At 36.1% G+C, this 21,147-nt stretch overlaps 1 protein-coding gene across 3 annotated transcripts in view; it reads right to left on the minus strand.

Annotated features, from left to right (window-relative positions):
* Positions 1 to 21,147, minus strand: part of NUP153 (nucleoporin 153) — a 73,833-nt gene that overhangs the window by 33,933 nt on the left and 18,753 nt on the right. For all 3 annotated transcript variants that reach the window (XM_026511543.4, XM_026511544.4, XM_048225700.2), the window contains exons 3-11: positions 12,198 to 12,446; positions 11,942 to 12,081; positions 11,731 to 11,859; positions 6,528 to 6,644; positions 6,390 to 6,434; positions 6,222 to 6,278; positions 4,143 to 4,289; positions 507 to 559; positions 132 to 258 (exon numbers count right to left, since the gene is read on the minus strand). In XM_026511543.4, coding sequence (XP_026367328.1) covers positions 132 to 258; positions 507 to 559; positions 4,143 to 4,289; positions 6,222 to 6,278; positions 6,390 to 6,434; positions 6,528 to 6,644; positions 11,731 to 11,859; positions 11,942 to 12,081; positions 12,198 to 12,446 — 1,064 coding nt within the window. The remainder of the gene's footprint in view (positions 1 to 131; positions 259 to 506; positions 560 to 4,142; positions 4,290 to 6,221; positions 6,279 to 6,389; positions 6,435 to 6,527; positions 6,645 to 11,730; positions 11,860 to 11,941; positions 12,082 to 12,197; positions 12,447 to 21,147) is intronic.

The following is a 21,147-nucleotide window of genomic DNA, read 5'->3' on the forward strand; positions in this document are numbered from 1 at the left end:
CTAATGGCAGACTAGTCATTCTTGTGCTGGGTCTCCCCCAAGCCCCACCCCTCGGCCCTCAGGGTCTCCCCTCACCACCACCACACCACAGTTTTCCATGAACTTCAAGAATATAAAGGATAGAACCCTACCTCCTCCTCTGGAGGTTTAGATGCAACAAAGCGCGTTCTCTCTCGTCTCATCTTGCCGCCTCCACTACCTACTCCAGAAGATAAACCATTGGCTGCAGACATACTGAAATTTGGGTAAGAAAAGCCACTAGGCAAAGAAAAAGAAAATTAAAACAAATGATATATTACTCTGGTCCATAACTTGTTAACTAACTGAACACCTAAAAATTAGAACTGCTAACAAGAAAAGAAATATACAGCTGAATGTGATTTTAAAAGCTGACAGATTTGTGTGCATTTTGTTTAACCTTCTTAATCTTCAAAAAAAATACATAAATAAAACACAGACCTTACAAATGAAATATAAAGAAGCTTTAGCTATAAAGACGACATTACCTTTCTCGTTGTTCTCTAGTTTGTCCTGGTGTCACAGGTTTTTCATATCCAGTCTAGAACAAAACGAGCACACCAAATTTACATGCCTGCTTCTTCGTTTTAACTTTCTTAATACCTCCCTTCTGTCCGTCCATTTTAATATTTGAAATCAGGAATTTGATGGGTTTTTAGTTAGTGAATCCTAAAATTTAAGACCCGTACCCTGCTTTCTGAATGGCAACTGAATTACAGCATGATTATACATGTAAAAGATCACTGAGCACACTGCCCGACAAAAAGGTAGTAAGTACACAAATATACTTACAAACCACAAAAATACTTTTACTCATCTCTCATGATGGCCTATTAAATGTGTAAGCAAATTAATAAGGATATTCTCTCTGAAATGATTCTCTGCAATTTAAGTTCCTCCATTAAAAGGATATCATGGCCCTTTGGAGAAATAGCAAAATACAGGACAGGGACGAGAAACTTACAGGATGAGCCTGTATTTTTTTTTTAATATTTTTTATTTGTCTGACAGAGAGAGTAAGAGAGCAGAGGGAGGGGCAGAGGGCAAGAATCTCAAGCAGACTCCCCCTCCCCGATTGCAGAGCCCTACTAACGGCTCACTCCCACGACCCTGAGATCATGACTTGAGCTGAAACCAAGAGTTGGATGCTTAACCAACTGAACCACTCAGACACCTGAGCCTTGATTCTTTTATATCAAAAAGCAACTAAGTGTTCAAACACTGAAGGGAAATACAAAGAGGACACAGGAGCCAGTTCAAAGGCCAAATGGGACAATATGAACATCAAAATAAATAATGCCAATAAAGAATTATAATCTATAGAATATGAGAAATAAAGCTGACTTAAAAAACACAGACATAGGGGCGCCTGGGTGGCACAGCGGTTAAGCATCTGCCTTCGGCTCAAGGCATGATCCCGGCGTTATGGGATCGAGCCCCACATCAGGCTCCTCCGCTAGGAGCCTGCTTCTTCCTCTCCCATTTCCCCTGCTTGTGTTCCCTCTCTCGCTGGCTTTCTCTATCTCTGTCAAATAAATAAATAAAATCTTTAAAAAAAAAAAAAACACAGACATAGATAGGTACATAAATGAGAAGAAAACTCTTCCTCCAGGAGGATGTCAATTAATAAATGTAGAAAGAATGGTGGAGTTAGAAAACCACCTTTTGGTAATCTACAAACAATAGATTTAGGTAAAAATTACAATAATGCTAACAACTAAAAGGATATTTATCCTCTCAAAGTTATCTACCCACAAGATACTTATTAATTACAACAGATAAAAAAAAATTACTAGTAACTTTAAACTGGAGAAATCTTACTAACATCACCTTAATAATCACACTGCTACTAATGAGATGAATTGATAGCATGTGCTTCTCGACATGACAATCTGAGAAGAGCTCAGCATCTATTCTTTGATATTATTACCAAAAGTACGCAAGTTGGGGGCCCCTGGGTAGCCCAGCTGGTTAAGCACCCAACTCTTGATTTCAGCTCAGGTCAGGATCTCAGGGTCATTGAGATCAAGCCCCAGGTCAGACTCTGCACTCAGTGCATTGTCTGCTTAAGATTCTCTCCCTCTCTCCTGCCCCGCCCCCGTGCTTGCACACACTCTAAAATAAAAAATAAAAAAATAAAAAGGATAACTGGAATCTAATTATAAGTAAACATTAGACATTCTCAAATTGCAGGACATTCTACATAGTAACTTGTACTTTAGAAATATCGGTTATGTAATACAAAAACAAACAAAAAACCCTAAGGAACTGTTCTAGATTAAAGGAGATGAATAGATATGAAAACTAAATGCAGGGGTGCCTGGGTGGCTCAGTGGGTTAGGCGTCTGCCTTTGTCTCAGGTCATAATCCCAGAGTCCTGGGATCAAGCCCCATGTCGGGCTCTCTGCTGATCTGGGAGTCTGCTTGTCCCTCTCCCTCTGCCCTGCTTGTGTACTCTCTCTCTCTCTCTCTCTCAGTCTCTCTGTCTCTCAAATAAATAAAATCTTTAAAAAAAAGAAAGGAAGAAAACTAAATGGATACATAATCTTGAATTTTTTTCTTCCAGGACAACTGACAACATCTAAATAAAATTTGTACATTAGATAACAGTATTGTACAATATTAAGTTTCTGGTTTTGATAATTATTCTGCATTTATTACATTAAGGGAATTCCCCATCTGTAAGAAATACACAGTAAAGTTAGTAAACTGTGAAGTCCTATAATTGTTCTTACAAAGTCTTTTAAGTCCAAAATTATATTCAAAATATTTTTTAAATTTTAATAAAGCAAATATGACAGTGTTCATGACTGGTGAATCAAGGAGTAATGGGTAAAGACTGTACTATTCTCTCAACTTTAGTTTGAAATTTTTAAATAACTTAGGTTATGAAGATCAAATGAGATTAAATATAAGTAAAGGCATAAAGAGTAAGATACTATGTAAATACATTAAATACAAAAAATATACTTTAGCTAAATAGCACAAGAAAACAAACAAACCCAAACATGGGACATTTTAAGACAACTGGCCTGGTCTCCCCACAAACCAATTTTTGCCTAGCAATTCCGCTCTTAGGTACAAACCCCAGAAAAATGACAACATATGATGACAAAATACCTGTACACAAACATTCACAGTATTATTAGTTACAGTCAAAATATAAAAATAACCCAAATGTCCCTCAGCTGATGAAAGGATAAAATCTAGTATATCCAAACAATGAAATAATATTCAGCCACATAAAAAGGAATAAAGTTCTGATATATACATGGATGAACCTTGGAAACATTATGCTGAGTGAAATAAGTGAGTCACAAAGGACCACATATTTTAAAACTCCATTTATATGAAATGTCCAGACTAAGCAAATCCAGAGAGACAGATCAGTGGTTGCTTAGGGCTGGAGAGGAAGGAGTGGGGAGTGACTACTAACAGGTATAAGATTTTGGGAGGGTGGGGACAATGGTGAGGACAATGTTCTAAAACTGACTGCGGTGATGACTGAACAACTCTGAATATACTAAAAACCACTGCACCACTGTACTTTTCAAACAGGTGAATGTATCTCAATAAAACAGTTATTTTACAGCAAAAACAATGTATTGAGGGTCAAGGCTTGAGATCTAGAAAGACAAAAAAACCAAAGCAATGCATGAGATCTGCTTGGATTTTGATTCAAAAAAGCAACTATAAACAACACTGGAGTGTGGTCTAGATATTATAGAATATTAAGTAGGAATGAACATTAATCTCTTCAGATGTGATAATAAAGAAGAAAGTACTTAGAAAATGCACCTCAAAGTACTTAGGGATGAACAGATATGTTATGTGACATTTTGTTTTCAAATAGTTCAACAACAATACAAACAAAACAGAGATAAAGCAATACTGGCAAAATTATTTAATCTAAACCATGGTATATACTAATGTTACTAGTAAATACTAATTTAGGATTTGATCAAGGTGCTAGCCATTTGAAAGGCATACCAATTTGTAATCACTAACACAAACTTTATGCATTATCTAGTTGCTAGACTGCAATGGTAGAGTACTTGTATCTTACTTATTCTTACTCATTTTAATCAGTATTCAAAGACGAGTGAAAATAAACACATACTCACACTGTGCTTTTTATCTATTCTTTGATTTGTCTTCCTTAATTCACCAGACGGGGTCAGAGATGGTTTAAAATAAACAGTTCGATTTGCTGCTATGGAAACTGGCTTTGGGGTCATCAGTCTCTGAACAGGGGGATACTGAGAGTCCACCTTATAGGTAATCAGAAATTAAAGACAAACCTTTATTTTCATATATGTATAAGTGACACAATCTAAAAATTATTTGGCAATAGCTAATGTCACCTAGAGACTATGAATACGTCTTAGAGAAACACCCAGAGAATGCAAACAAATACTGAAAGGAAAAACTGATAGTAAGAGAACTAAAGGTATATATATTTACAAACGTATACATAAAATTCCAAATGGTTTCATACTTTTCACATATATGTGCACATGCACAAAACAGAAACTATATTCAAAACTGTTCTACAAATCTAAGCTTTTACAGGTTGAATTTTGAATACAGAAACTAAAACTGATTTTGCCACATTTTCCCCAAATTACTTTTTAGATATCCTTCAACTGGAAATAAGATTATTTTTAAACTAGCTATGAAAATAATTGCCAAAAAAAAAAAAAGAGCAAACCTCTCTCCAAGTTAATTTTCCTCTATTGTTATTTAAAAACTAAAGCAAAAGACTTAACGGAGTAAAACTCTGTTAAGAATTTCAAATCCTGAAATAAACTGGCATTATTATCTAAGCACACAAGTGTCGTGTCAACAGTCTTTTGCAACAAGGAAACACAGTAAAAGTCCTGTTGGTGTAAGATGACTATAAAGCCAAGAACTTCTACTCTGTCCAAAGACTGTAATACTGTGAATACAGTCCTTTCACTCTGCAGCAGCTGTGGACAACATTGGTTTCCAAGGCAAAGCCTCAGTATATTAGCTCTTCCCTAAATCCTCATCACAACTGTGATCTTATAACTCAATGAGAGTCTATTTTGTAGACTGTTCTGATAACATCTGTGAAACATGAACTACAATATTGTATTCTGGCCTTTATATATCCTAGCACCCATTAATAAAATTCTATTGATACTATACTCAACCCTTTAATAAAACTTTAATCAATGAGAACTTGTATTATGGTACAATTTTTTACATTTACTTCTTTCTAAACAATCTGATATAAAACAGGAGTTTGAGAAAAGCAACTAATGCCATAAATTAATCCCATCACAGTGGTTAATAAATGATTCCTTCTTGCCTGATTACAAATATCTAGGTAATTCTAAAAATTGTAAAGCAACACTATCTGCCCCAAACCTCTCAATTTTAGCCTTTTCTGCAGAATTTCAGTGAAAATAATTATAATTTACCAGTATCGCACATACAGTTCCCATAATTAAGTCAGAAAATTAGGATCATTTCAGTCAGTTACTTCTGGGGGGAAACTGGTGTTGCAATGAAGGCTTTCACAAGTAAGGATCTGGGAATGCTTCCCGGAAGGATACTTAACTAGCTACAAGCATAACTAACAAAAAATACCTCTTTAACTCTATCAAGCACTTTATTTTTCCCACAGCAACCTCCAAAGCTAATTTCAGCCAAACAGAACACACTAAGAAGGGTTATCAAGATACTATAATAGTTATATTTTGTATTAGTTCCCATACCTTGGAACAGTATTTTGGCTGACTAATGAAAGATCCAGCAATCTGAAATTCTATTACACACAACAGATTTGACATGTTTGTTAATGAGGAAACTTTACAAAGATAACTATGTTCAGTGCGGGTTTTAGTCACTGAACTTCTATGATTACTAAACACTGCAAGCACTGTTCACTCCTACTTTTATTTATTGGAAGGTAAGAGTTACTCATAGACTACCGAGATGCTGAAGGTAGAAACACCAAATAACCAAAAAATGTTGACTAAGCATTTACTGCACATACTGCACTGTGCTAAGGCAGGCCATCACAAGAAGCTACAATGTCCAAGTCAAACAATCTTATCTTTCAAACATGTTCCCTAATGACTATCAAATTCAATTTGTATATTTTACTAACTTAAAAATAAATATAACAAAACTATTGAAACTTTAAGTAAATAAATGCAAAAAAAAAGTTTTACCCTTTCCCTTTTGGCCTGAAAGTCTGCAGTGGTATCTATTCCACTTCTATCCAGAGGCTGAAAAAGTAAAAATACTATTTAGAATAGACTGGAAATTTTGAAGAATAGGACTTTCATCACCAATATATACAAATATATCTCTAAAAAATGGTTTAAAAGTCAACTTACAGAATTCAGGGGAGAAGAAACAATAGATGGAATTCTTTTTGCATCCTGTTAATATTGAAACAGTAACAAAATTAAGATTTTTCACAAAACTCAAATTTTGCCACACACCTGCATTTAATTGTGATTCGAAAAATTTACCGCTAGAGGGCTTGACATCTTCTCTAAAGACTGCAATATTCGCCGAGCTGTTGAACTCGTCACACCATAGGACTGTGCATTGAGCTGCTTAGCTTTCATCTGTCTTCTGACTGGTGCCTATAAAAAACAAACACTGTATTATTTTTTTGGACCGTGAACTCTAAAGCACATATTTGAGGAAATAAAAATATTTACAAAACAGAATGGATATCCAAAGAGAAATAGGATTAATGTGGTAAGAGCAATTTACTTCTTAATGACTTAATGTCATTAAGCATTAAGTTCAGCTTTTTTTCTTTATACCTTTACTAAAAAGCCAATTACTTTTACAATCAGAAACAAGTAAGACAGCATGCACCTTGCTACAGATCTGCAGCTATGTTAAATGGGAAAAGTGAGATCACTGGTATAAAATTTTAGCATTACCTTGAGCCATTTATCCCTGATATTTAAATCAAAGAACATTTCTTGTTGAATCACTATGCCATCACTATGTTGTATACCTAAAACTAATATAACACTGTGTGTTCAACTGTAATTCAATAAAAAATACATAAATAAATCAAAGAACTAAGTTAACAAGAACTACATTAAAACATTATTCTCGGTATTAGTTAATTAAATTCCAAGATAACTAAATGAGCCTATAGTCTCTATTGTAAAGGAAATTTAAATTTTTACACTAACTCACTTCTCAAATTTTGATATAAGAAAAATTTAAACACTCAGGCTATTTCTTCATGACCTTTAACTTTCTTAAAATTGGCGTTAAGAAAAACCTCTTATAAAGAACAGATAAGTACCCTTTAATATGTAAGCAATGTTTACAAATTCCAATTAAAACACTTTCTTTTCTCAAGAATGCATTACAACAATCCAATAACCAAGTGACTACCACAAAACAATTCAGCAATGCTTGATATAAAGATATTATCACAATCTAAACACAACTCAGTTTCTACAAATAGCTCATAATATCTGAGAAACTGAACCATAATAACTACTTGATAAATAATGTTTCTCTGATACCAAACATTGATGATATTTGCAGAGTAGCTGCAATATTCTCCATTAGTTTTATTAAGAACTTGATGCCCATTAAGGATTGCTGATCAGGGCAGAAAATTCGGCAAACATGAGGCAACATTAAAATCCTCTAGGAAAATATGACAGTCTGTCCTGTCACCGGATTCTACTGGCCACTGGCTGCTCAGGGCCTCGATTCACTAATCAATAAAATGGAACTGAATTAGAGAATCTTTAATATATCTCCCATCTCTAACACTCTAGGAAAGGAGTAATGGATTCATCCCAAATGCCAATGATAAACATTTGGAAGCCTGTGCTGAGAAGGATTTTAAGGGTATGTCACGACTTAGCATTAAAAAGTATAAGATTCAATGTAAGAGGGGCGCCTGGGTGGCACAGCGGTTAAGCGTCTGCCTTTGGCTCAGGGCGTGATCCCGGCGTTACGGGATCGAGCCCCCCATCAGGCTCCTCCGCTATGAGCCTGCTTCTTCCTCTCCCACTCCGCCTGCTTGTGTTTCCTCTCTCACTGGCTGTCTCTATCTCTGTCAAATAAATAAATAAAATCTTTAAAAAAAAAAAGATTCAATGTAAAAAAAAAAAAAGAAGAAATAGCAAGAATATACACTGACTTGGACTATTCTATGACTCATAGGCTTGCATCATCTTACATCCTACTAACACACTTAACTATTATTTTAACTTTTAAAAAAATTTTAAGGGAATAACATGATCCAGTTTAAGCTCTGGAAAAAGCTCCCTGTGTAACTCCAATATCCAGTTAACACTTTCTGAAATAACAAAATATTGCCCTTCATGAACACTTTCAGAAATAAAACTCCTAATTACTGTTGACTATATACATGAAATCATCCTCTAATCAGGAAAGCAAGAAACTAAAGACAAGATAAAATCTTAAAATATACTTGTTTCTATGCCATTGCTATGTTTGTTACGGACTGTCATCTTCACACAGACTCCCCTCACCAAAAGCCTACATACTCTGAATATAATTACTACTCCAACTTTAAAATGTCAAAATCTGTAAAAGTAAGCACAATAATATAAACAAAACAATTTTTATGAGCTTCAAAAAACTCTTAAGGTAAAACACAGAATGGTGGAATTTACCTTGAATTTATTTTTTTAAAAAGTTATCAATTTCCACTTGTTCTTTGCTAATACATATGTAAATACAACTGATTTTCTATATTGACCTTGTATCCTGTGATCATGCTAAACTCACTTGTAAATTCTGATTACTTTTTTTTCCCTTAGGCTTTTCTACGTAGATAAGTACATTGTCCAAGCCTTGCATTTCTTTCTTCTTGCATTGGCTAGGACCTGCAGTACAGCATTAAACAGTAGCAGCGCTAGCAGACATCCTTGTTCTCTTCTGGACCTGAGAAGAGTATTCAGTCTTTCACCATTATTAGTATGATGCCAGCTAAAGATTTTCAATAGATACCATTTATCAGGTTGAGGAGATCCCCATTTATTCCCTGGGCTACAGAAAATTATCATGAATGGACACTGAATTTTGTCAAATGTGTTTTATGCATCTATGGAGATGTTCGTATGGTTTTTATTCTTTAGTTTGTTTACGTGGTAGATCACATTAACTTTCAAATGTTGAGCCAACCTTGCATTCCTGGGATAAACCCTACTTGTTCATTAAATAATATCCTTTTTATATATGGTAGATTCAATTTGCAAACATTTGTAGAGAAGGTTTGGGTCTGTAATTCATTAGAAATACTGGTCTGTGGCTTTTGTATAATGCCTTTGTCTGGTTTCAGTATCAGGGTAATGTTTGCCTCATAAATATGATGGGAAGGTACCTTCCTATTATATGGAGAAGTTTGTGTAGAACTGGTATTCTTTCTTTCTTAAATGTCTAGTAGAATTCACCAAGGAAGTTATCTGAGCCTGAAGTTTTCTTTGCTGGAAGGTATTTTAACTACATATTCAATTTATTGAACAGACTATTTGGGCTACTCTATCTTAACTTAATATCAAATAACATGAAATACTTAGGTATAAATCCAACAAAATATGTGCAAGTTCTGTGTGATGAATACTACAAAACACTGATAAAAGAAATTTCAAAAAAAACAAACAAATGGAAGCCATGCTGTGTTCAATGATTGGGAGATTCAAGTTTATTAAGATGTATATTCTCCCTAAATTCATCTTTAGACTCAATGCCAGGAGATTGTAGAAACTGGTAATGTGATTCTAAAGTTATGAAAAAGTGAAAGATCTAGGAAAGCCAAAATAAGCTTGTAAAAGAACAAAGTTGGAGGACTCACATTAGTGATTTCAAGATTACTGTAAAGCTACAGTAATCAAGAGAGTTTAAAGTTGGCCAGAGGATACAAAGAAAATAACAAAATCAAGAAACAGAGCCACATATATGGTCAAGTGATTTTCAAACAAAGATGCAAAGGCAAAGCAATGTAGAATGTATAACTTTTTCAGCAAATGGCACCGGACTGAAAAATTGGACATCCTTTATGTTAAAAAAAAAAAAAAAGAATCTTGATCTCTACCTCATGACATGACACATACCATAGACAAAAATTAACAAAACAGATCAGAAGCCTAACATTAAAACCTAAAACTATAACGCCTCTAGAAAACACAGAAGAAAATCTGTGATGCTAGCTTAGGCGAACATGTCTTACATACTACACCAAAAGCATGAGCCACATAAGAAAAAAAAAAAATTATATATATATATATATACATATATATATATATATGTATATATATATACTGAATGCCATCAAAAGTAAAAAACTTCTCTTCAAAAGACTTAAGCCAGGGCATGGGAGAAGAGGTTTGCATAACATATATCTAATAAAAGACTTAATTAAGGAATAACATACTCTCAAAACTCATTAATAAGAAAACAACCCTATTAAAATTGGGCAAGGGGAGCCTGGGTAACTCAGCTGGTTGAGGGTCTGACTCTTGATGTTGGCTCAGGGTCATAAGATCGAGCCCCACACTGGGCTCCCGGCTCAGCTGGGAGTCTGCTTGAAAGTCTCTCCCTCTGCCCCTCGCCCCTTTCACGTGCGTGTGCACTCTCTCTAAAGATAAACTAACAAATCTTTAAAACAAAAAATGGGCAAAAGATTTGAACAGATGTTTCACCAAAGATGATACATTTATGGCAAATAAGCACACAAAATGACACTCGGTTTCATACATAAAAACCATAGTAATGTGGAGTTACCACTACATGCCTATCAGAATGGTTAAAATTTAAAAAAAAACAAAAAACAAAGAACTGATGACAAGTGCTGCCCAGAACATTCACTGCTGAGGATGCAAAGTGGTACCAGCCATTCTGGAAAACAGTTTGGCAATTTATTATAAAGTTTAATGTATACTTAACCATTAAGACCCAGCAGCCAACTTCTAGGTATTTACCCAAGAGAAATGAAAATTAACGTTCACACAAAATGTTCACAACCACTTTAATCATAACTGCCCCAAATCAGCAACAACCCAACTGTCCTGTCACTACTGAATGGATAAGTTACACCTCAGCAATAAAAGTAACTACTGACATAGGCAAAAATATATATTAAATCTCAGATACATCATGCCTTATAAGTAGAACGAGCCATATTCAAAAGGCTAGAAACTATTATTGATTAAAATTAAATGATGTTCTGGAAACATCGAAACTACAGGGAAAGAAAACAGATCAGTGGTTGCCCCAGGGTGGAAAGCAGAAAGAGGAGTCAACTACAGAGGGGCATAAGGTAACATTTGGGATGCTGGAAATGTTTATTCAATATTTTGCAGAGTGGGTACACAATTGTATGTATTGTTAAAATTCAATTACTCTAATAAGTTTTACTATACATAATTTACACCTCAATTTTTTTAAAAGGAATATTAACTCCTACATTAATTCCTAAAGCACAGACGCATAAAACACACTCACAAACATAATGAATAAATATTCATTTAGGTCTAAAATAATGTTCAAGTAGTCCCTAAATGAAAAGAATGTTTTAATGCATAGTTCCATCACTTTACCAAAAAATAACCAAACCACAACTCCACTTGAGGTCCATTAGTTCCTTGTCAATTATTATTATTATTATTATTACTACTACTACTACTATAGAAAATTCTCAGTCCTTCTATTCAAACCAACCTGATACGGTGTGTTTCGTAGTTTAGGCTGTCTTACAGCAGCTGCTGCCCCACCATACATTGTTTTTCCAGGATAAAAAGGAGAATCTCCAAGTTGACTTGTTTTAAGGATTGAAGAATTCCCAAGTGACTGCACAGAAACACAACAATAAATTATGACCAATAAACACTCAAAATCGAATGTGATTATATCAAATCCTAGTAGTACTCACAGGGGAAAGTGTTCCAAAGGCAGACAAGTTGAATGCTGGTTTTTTTGAGCTGGTGGCAGTGTGCTGTGAGAGAGAAGGAGTACGTTCAGCCTCTGGGGACCACAGAGGTGGCACTGAAGTGTTCTTTGTAACAGCTATATCTGAAACAAAAGTATGCAATGCATAGTAAGAGCACTAATTACAAGAAAAGGGAAATTACAAGTCAGAAAAAACTCATCCCATGAAATTTAACTTCACTACCAAATGCCAAGAATACCTTTATCAGAAGCTCTTGAAGAAAAACCACTGGTAGTTGAGATGTTATCATCATCATGCTGAGAGGTAGAATCTTTAATTTCCTTTACAAGGGAAAATCCAGAACTGCCAATTGGGAATGCCGAGGATGTAGAGGGCTGACAGTGTAATGCAGGAGATTCCAACATGGAGAAGTTCATATGGCTCCGATGAAGAGAAGGCCTTGTTAATACATCTGGGTAATTTGAAGAAGTACTAGTTGTTGAGGGTTCTTTAAAAAAACAAACAAACATTATGAATATACAGCTTAGAAAAAGCAATATCACAACAAAATGGTGTTTAAAAAACATACTATATAATAAATATAGCTTCGATTCAAGTCACTGAAGCCTCCCACAATAAGCCCAATTTAGTTATTCTTTAGCCAAACAAGGTTTCATCTAACTGCAATGAATTTACTTAACCTAGTATCAAACCATGTTTCAGGGTTCTCATACGACTTCTGAAAGTGCATGGTCCTTTATTTTCCTTGAATTGATATTATAAAACTTGCTCGTAAAAAATAAAATCAAAGCTATATAAGAAAGTCATAAAACAAAAAGGATGTCTGGTTCCTCCAGAAATAACCACTATTAAATTTGTATATCCTCCCAGATATTTTATATGCATACATAAATGTTTTCCGTAATTATATCATCACATCATGCAACCAGGTCTAGGACTGGTTTTTCCATTTACCAATATAATTAATTGTCTCTATATACAAAGCATTCCCTTTAAAGACCACATTGTATTTTATCGTCATTGACTATATTATGTGATTATTTTCCCAATGCTCAAACATGTATGCTCTGATATCTGCATACTTTTCAGAGTATTCTTTTGGATTAATCCATGGTTCTCTAAGAATATAACAGAAACATGAAGAGAAATTATTAAACAAATACTTTTAAGCTACCCACAAGAATATCTGATTCTGTAAGCCTAAGTTGAGCCCCTAAAGCTGCTTAAGTATCCAAGGTATGAGATTCAGTGTGATAAACAATTATATGTGGAACTGCTCTGTCAGACTGGATCAGAGTGTGTGCTCATTTTTGCTTATGAGACATACTGTGATCTTGTCAAGTTATACTCCCACAAACAGCAAATGACAATGTACACGTCCACTATCCTAACACTGGATATTAACCTTTTCTGATTTCTGTCAATCTCCTATGTCAAATGGCATCATTATTTTACTTGCATTTACTTAAATGAGAGGGATACTGAGCATCCTTCCCTATATTCATTGGTCATTTATATTTCTTCTATTAATTGCTTACTGATATAGTCCCTCTTACTATGAAGATCAGTGAAATCTAATTTTTGGTAAGATACTGTGATATGATCTGAAATACTACAACTAATTTTTCACCATTGGTTGAACCTATTCATTTTAATGAGGTCTTTCGTAGCACAGAAAATAACTTGTACCTTGTTTACAAAGACTTCTACCGTTCCAAAACTGTAAGAAATTAAAAATTTTACTCATTTTTTTGGTACTGTACTGTTACTTTTATTTCAATATAATGTTGAATCTTGAGTCCATCTGGAATCAGTTATGATGTAGTAGTGAAAGAATGATTCAGCTTTTGTTTTCCAAATGGTTAGCCTGTTCAAATTCTAAAATAGCCTTCTTAAACAAGCTATCTCTTAATCACTGATTGAGAAACCAGAACTACCACAATACTAAATTCCAAAAGGCTTTTCACTCCTTCGCCCGGTGATATATCTGTACCAGCATGATAATGTTTCACCTACTCTAACTTTAGAACACATTTAGTAACTGTAAAAGTTACTCCAACATACCCCCACATTCCCCTTATTCTTTTTCAGAATCTCTCTATTCATCTTCAGGTATATTTTCAATAACTTTAAAATGATTTATCAAGTTTACAAAAGACTGACAGGCTGGAATAACTGGGCCTCCAGACTAGCCCTTCTATAATGTAAATAATTATTATACTGGACAAAATATGAGACAGCTTTCAGACAATATAAAATAGCACTCAAAAACAGGAAAACTCAAAGTAAATAGAAAACTCAAAAAGTGAGCCCTATCACTATCCTGCTCTCTACCTGGGTACATTTTTGGACCTGGAAGAGAAAACTGGAGGCCAAGCAGAACATGGCAGGCAGAAATCAAATTAAGGGCAGTGGACAGTAGAAAACTGGTTAGGGTGGGGCCTTCAGAAGTCCAAATGGGAGTGTCCAGACTATCCATGCACAGAGTAAGACCATCTAAGGCTTACCAAATACCAGCTGCTATAGAGTTGAGAAAACAGACACAGTACTAGGGGACAAGCAGTGCTAAGGACATAGAAGCTACAGTGTTACCAGAACTTATCCCATGAAAGCACCTCCTTAAATTCATGGCAATCAGCTGAGATGTTGGAAACACTTCCCCATGAAACTAGGGATGATGTCCTAGAACAAGACCTACAGTAGACTCATCCTAAAAAGCCAAAGGGGAAACAGTTTGGAGGCTAAGTTCTACCACGTTAAACACCTTGGACCTTCCACAGATACACATTAACAAAACATAAAACTGAGTTTACAAAGTTCAAAATGATCACTTAATAATCAATACTCACACAATAATCAATACTCCTCAGGGGAAGATAACAGTATCCAGAATCTTTACATATATTATTCAAAATGACAATATTTAGGCAGAAACTATTTGATATATATAAGAAAAATGCCATCAATAGTGGGGGAAAAAGCAGTCAATAGGAACTGGACATAAGATAGCCAATTTAACCTTCACAAAGGCTTTAAAACAAGTATTTTAAGGGCACCTGGGTGGCACAGTCAGCTGAGCACCTGACTCTTAGTTTCAGCTCAGGTTGTGATCTCAGGGTTGTGAGATCCAGCCCCATGTTGGGCTCTGTGCTCAGCAGGGAGTCCGCTTGAAATTCTCTCTCCCTCTCCCTCTGCCCCTCCCACTTGTGCTCTCTAAATAAATAATCTTTAAAAAATAACAATGAGTATTTTAAGTATGTTCAAAGTTCCTAAAAGATTCATTAAAATTATTTGATCTGGATTACACTAAAGTTAAAAGATTTTATTTTTTTTAACTATTTGAGAGAGGAAGGGAGGGAAGGACGGAGAAGGGAAGGGGGAAAAGGGGCAGAGGGAAAAGCAGACTCCCTGCTGAGCAGGGAATCCAATGTGGGGCTCGATCCCAGGATCCTGGGATCATGACCTGAGCTGAAGGCAGACACTTAACCGACTGAGCCACCCAGATGCCCCCAGTTAAAAGATTTTAAAAAGGTAGTACTATCATGCCCAGCATTGTTTTACTACTGACTTTTCCTTTTGTTCAGGTCTCCTTAATGTCCCTCAGCAGAATTTATAAGAATTTCTTCTTCTAGAGTACCATATACTTCTTAAGTTTATTATTATACAGTTTTGTTGTTTGTTATTATAAGTGGGATCCTTTCTTCCTTCATACTTTTTACTGGTTACTGCTTAGGTAAGAGTTATTGGGTATTTTTCCTATTATTAACTTTGTGATTAATTTCTACAATTCTCTTATTCCAACAAGTTTTGCTTTGTTTTTTTAATCAAGTTGCTTAGGTTTCTCTGGGTATTACTGGCAAGCAAGGATCATTTTGCCTCCTTCTTCCCAATACTTACACATATACACACATCCTCTATAGTTACATCTTTAATATCTAGAAATAGTGATGATGGGCTTCCATCTTACATCTGATTTTAACAGGAATGTTTCTTAATGTTTCACCATTACATGTGATTCTGGCCTTTGGATGACAAACATGTTATAGAAGTGGTAGTCTCCAATTTCTAAATGAAATAAAGAAGAATGGGCTTTAAGTTTTAGCAAATGCCTATTAAGTATCTACCAGAAAGAAAAAAATTAAAAGATCTTCTCACCTATAAATATGCTAAATTATATTAGTAATTCCCTCATGATGAATGATTCCTTACTCTTCCCAGTGAGTAAGAAGATTCTACTTCTCGGGCGCCTGGGTGGCTCAGTCGTTAAGCATCTGCCTTCGGCCCAGGGCGTGATCCCAGAGTCCTAGGATCAAGTCCCACATCAGGCTCCTCCGCTGGGAGCCTGCTTCTTCCTCTCCCACTCCCCCTGCTTGTGTTCCCTCTCTCGCTGGCTGGCTGTCTCTGCCTCTGTCAAATAAATAAATAAAATCTTAAAAAAAAAAAAAAAGATTCTACTTTTCTTTAAGGTGCTGCTGGACTGTATCTGCTACTCTGTAATTTTCTTCCCAAAAGTATGTCTTCAAAAATACTTAACAGCATAAGCAATACAAAACAATTCCGTGTTAGTTTCAAAGTACTATTATGCAAAAAATAAGATGCAGATAAAAACACTTAACTAGGACTAGAAGGAAATATCAACTTAATAAAAGCCATATATGAAAACTCATAGCTAACATCAAACCCAGTGGTGAAAGAGATTTTCCTCTAAAATCAGGATCTGCTCTACCCACTTCTATTTAACTCAGTTTAACTCTGTACTGGAAGTTCTAGCCAGAGTAGTAAAGGCAAGCAGAAGAAAGATATCCAAATTAGAAAGGAAGTAGTAAAATATCCCTAATTCACAAAGATATAGATTATACGTAGAAACTTCTAAATATTACACACACATACACACACACACAAACACTGCTGGAATAAACAAATTCAGCAAAGTAGCAGATGTACAAAACCAATACATAAAAATGAGTTGTGTTTCTATACACTAACAATGCACATTCTGAAAAGTAAAATAAGAAAACAATTCCAGGGGTGCCTGGGTGGCTCAGTTGGTTAAGCTTTGCCTTCGGCTGAGGTCATGATCCTGGAGTCCTGGGATCAAGCCCCGCATCAGACTCCCTGATCAGTAAGGAATGTGCGTCTCCCTCTGCCCCTCACCCCACTCTCGGTCTCTCTCGCTCTCTCAAATAAATAAATAAAACATTAAAAAAAAGAAAAGAAAAGAAAAGAAAAGAAAAGAAAAGAAAAGAAAAGAAAACAATTCCATTAACAACAGCATCGGAGAGAATAAAACACTTAAAAATTAACCAAGGGGGGGCGCCTGGGTGGCTCAGTCAGTTAACTGTCTGCCTTCAGCTCAAGTCATGATCCCAGGGTCCTGGGATCGAGCCCCACATTGGGCTCCTTAGTCAGCAGGGAGCCTGCTTCTCCCTCTCCCTCTGCTGCTCCCCCTGCTTGTGCTCTCTAGTTCTGTCAAATAAAGAAAATCTTAAAAAAAGAAATTAACCAGAGGTGAAAGACTTGAACAATGAAAACTATGAAACATTGCTGAAAGAAATTTAAGACATAAATGGAGACATCCACGTTCTTACATCGAAGGAACTAATACTGCTAACATGTCAATACTACCCAAAGCAATCTGCAGATTCAATATAATGCCTTTCAAAAACCCAATGACATTTTTCTCAAAAATGGAAAAATACACCCTAAAATTCTTATGGAACCTTAAGAGACCCTTAAAAGCCAAAATAATCTTGAAAAGGAACAGTAAAGTTGGCAGTCTCACGCACTTTCTGATTTCAAAACTTATCACAAAACAGTAATCAAAATAGTGTGGTACTGGCATATAGACAGACATATAGACCAACAGAACAGAATAGACAGCCCAGAAATAACCCCTTACATATATGGTCAAATGATCTTCCACAAAGGTGCCAAGACTACTCTAATGGAGAAAGGACAGTCTCTTCAACAAATGGTTTTGGGAAAACTAGATAGCCATGCAAAGGAATGGAAATGGACCTTTCTCTTACATCATATACAAAAATTAACTAAAAATGGACTGAAGAACTAAAAGCAAGATCCAGAACTATAAAACTAGAAGAAATCAGAAGGGAAAAGCTTCATGACATTGATCTTGACAATGATTTCCTAGATATAACAGGCAACAAAAGAAAAAGAGATATATGGGACTATATTAAAAATAGTGCACTAGGGGCACCAGAGTGGTTCAGTTGGTTAAGTGTCTGCCTTCGGCTCAGGTCATGATTCCAGTGTCCTGGGATCAACCCCTGCATCAGGCTCTCTGCTCAGCAGGGAGCCTGCTTCTCCCTCTATCTCTGCCTGCGCTCTGCCTACTTGTGCTCTCTGTCAAATGAATAAAATCTTAAAAAAAAAAAACAACTGCACTAAAACACATAATCAACAGAGTAAAAAGGCAACTTACAGAATAGTAGAAGATATCTGCAAATCATACATATGATAAGAGGTTATCCAGAATATATAAGCATGAACTCCTGCAACAACAACAAAAAATCAAATAACCTGATTAAAACTTGGGCAAGAGGGGCGCATGGGTGGCCCAGCTGGTTGGGCATCTGACTCTTGGTTTCGGCTCAGGTCATGATCTCAGGGTCATGAGAGTGAGCCCAGCATCAGGCACTGTGCTGAGTCTGCTTGACATTCTCTCTCCTTTTCCCTTTCCTCCCTCCCTCCCCAAATAAGTAAATAAAATCTTAAAAAAACTTCAAAGAACCTGAACAGATGTTTCTCCAAAGATGATATACAAATGGCCAAGAAGCATAAGAAAAGATGCCCAGCATTACCAATCATCAGAGAAATGCAAATCAAACCACAATGAGATCCACTCACATCCATTAAGACAGCTACTATCAGAAATACAGAAAATAAACGTTGGCAAGAACGCGGAGAAAATAGAACCCTTTTGCACTAGTGGTAGGAAGCGTAAAATGACGCAGCCGCTATGGAAAACAGTAGCGCCGTTCTTCAGAAAAAATTAAAAACATCATTACCATATGACCCAGCAATTCCACTTCTGGGTATATACCTAAAAAACCTAAAAGCGGGGTCTCAAAGAGATTAATACAATCATGTTCTGAACAGTATGATTCACAGTAAAGGCTGAAGCAACCTAAGTATCCACTGACAAATGAATAAATGTGGTATAAACAGAATATTAGTCAGCCTTAAAAAGGAAATATATTCTGATACATGGCATAACGTGGATGAACCTTGAAGACATTAGGATAAGTGAAATAAGCCAGTCAACAAAAGGACAAAAAACTGTAGGATTCTACTCAGATCAGGTACTTAGAGTAGTCAAAGTCACAGAGAGTAGAATGGTGTTTGCCAGGGCCTGGAAGGAAGAGGGAATGAGGAGTTAATATTTAATGGGTACAGAGTTTCAGTTTTACAGGATGAAGAAAGCTGAAGTGGATGGTGGTGATGGTGACACAACAATATGAATGTAGTTAATGCCACTGAACTGTATGTACACTTAAAAATGGCTAAAATGGTAAATATTGTTATATTCTACAATTAACAAATAATTTTTAAAAATAGTAATTATTTTTAAAGTAAGGTGTACCAAGAACAGCCATAAAGAATTTTTTTTTTTTTTTAAAGATTGTATTTATTTATTTGACAGAGAGAGACAGCCAGCGAGAGAGAGACAGCCAGCAAGCAGGGGGAGTGGGAGAGGAAGAAGCAGGCTCACAGTGGAGGAGCCCGATGTGGGGCTCGATCCCATAACGCCGGGATCACGCCCTGAGCCGAAGGCAGACGCTCAACCGCTGTGCCACCCAGGCGCCCCTAAAGAATTCTTTTTTTTTTTTTAAAATCGCTATTCAGGGCACCTTGGTGGCTCAGTTGGTTAAGCAACTGCCTTCAGCTCTGGTTCGAACCCTGCATCAGGCTCCCTGCTCATAGGAGAGCCTGCTTCTCCCTCTCCCTCTCCCTCTGCTGGTTCCCCTGCTTGTGCTCTTTCACACACTCTCTCTCTTTCTCTGTCAAATAAATACATAAAATCTTAAAAAAAAAAAAAACTATTCATGAAAAACCATATTTTAAAAATCTAATAGAACATTTAAATTGTTTTATATGCAGTAATTTTTTTTTTAAGATTTTATGTATTTATTTGACAGAGAGAGAGACAGCCAGAGAGAGAGGAACACAAGCAGGGGGGGGTGGGAGAGGAAGAAGCAGGCTCACAGCGGAGCGGGGAGCCCAATGAGGGGCTCGATCCCAGGACTCTGGGATCATGCCCTGAGCCCAAGGCAGACGCTTAACAACTCAGCCACCCAGGCGCCCCTATATGTAGTAATTTCTTATCAAGCTCACTCAAGTTAAGACAGAGACAGGCCAAAGTTTGAAAATCTACTGGTATTGACAGTTAAACCTATAGGCATTTAAACATTATATTATTTCAATTTTTATGCAGTCAGGACACACATACATAAAGGCTGAAATGTTTCTTAGGTTATTTAGTATTCTAATTTTGTAGTATATTATATCATAAAACTGTTTTTTACTTATTTCATTCTCTCATCCCCACATCAGTCTATCCTACAGGATAAAAGCAAGGGGACAATTTTCTAGCTATTGGCAGACATCTACTAAATCTAGTTTACACAGAAACTATAAAGGAAAAAGGAATTTACTATGACCTACTTCTACTTGAAGGTATGATGCTAACAGCAATGCTACTTTTTAATACTTACAGAGCTTCTTCACCCCCAAAACCAAGCCCAATAAATAACACAGTTTGGGATAATAAGACTAAACAAGGCCAAGTCATCTACAGATGTGTATCAGCCACAAATGCTCAGTTTCTCAGAGTATACCTGGAATCACATGGTATCAATTAGACAAAGCAGTCTACAACTTTCATCTACTGTTGACTAGTGTACTAGATATGCCATTGTGCGATCTTTCAGAGGCCTGAAAGACTGACTCAATGAAACATGTACATTATTTCAGATTCCACTAACCTAGCAAAAGAAATCCAGACACCCAAAGGCTCACCATCATTAAGACAGTCAACACAATGAAGTACACAGGCAGAAAGCTGCAGAGAACAGATTTTCAACAGGCCACAGATCCTGTAACTGCTCTTACTGCCCTGTACTATTTGAAGAATGCACAATACCCTCCAGCTCCAGTTACTATTAATA

This window comes from Ursus arctos, unplaced genomic scaffold (genome assembly GCF_023065955.2).
Source record: "Ursus arctos isolate Adak ecotype North America unplaced genomic scaffold, UrsArc2.0 scaffold_31, whole genome shotgun sequence".
NCBI lineage: Eukaryota > Metazoa > Chordata > Mammalia > Carnivora > Ursidae > Ursus > Ursus arctos.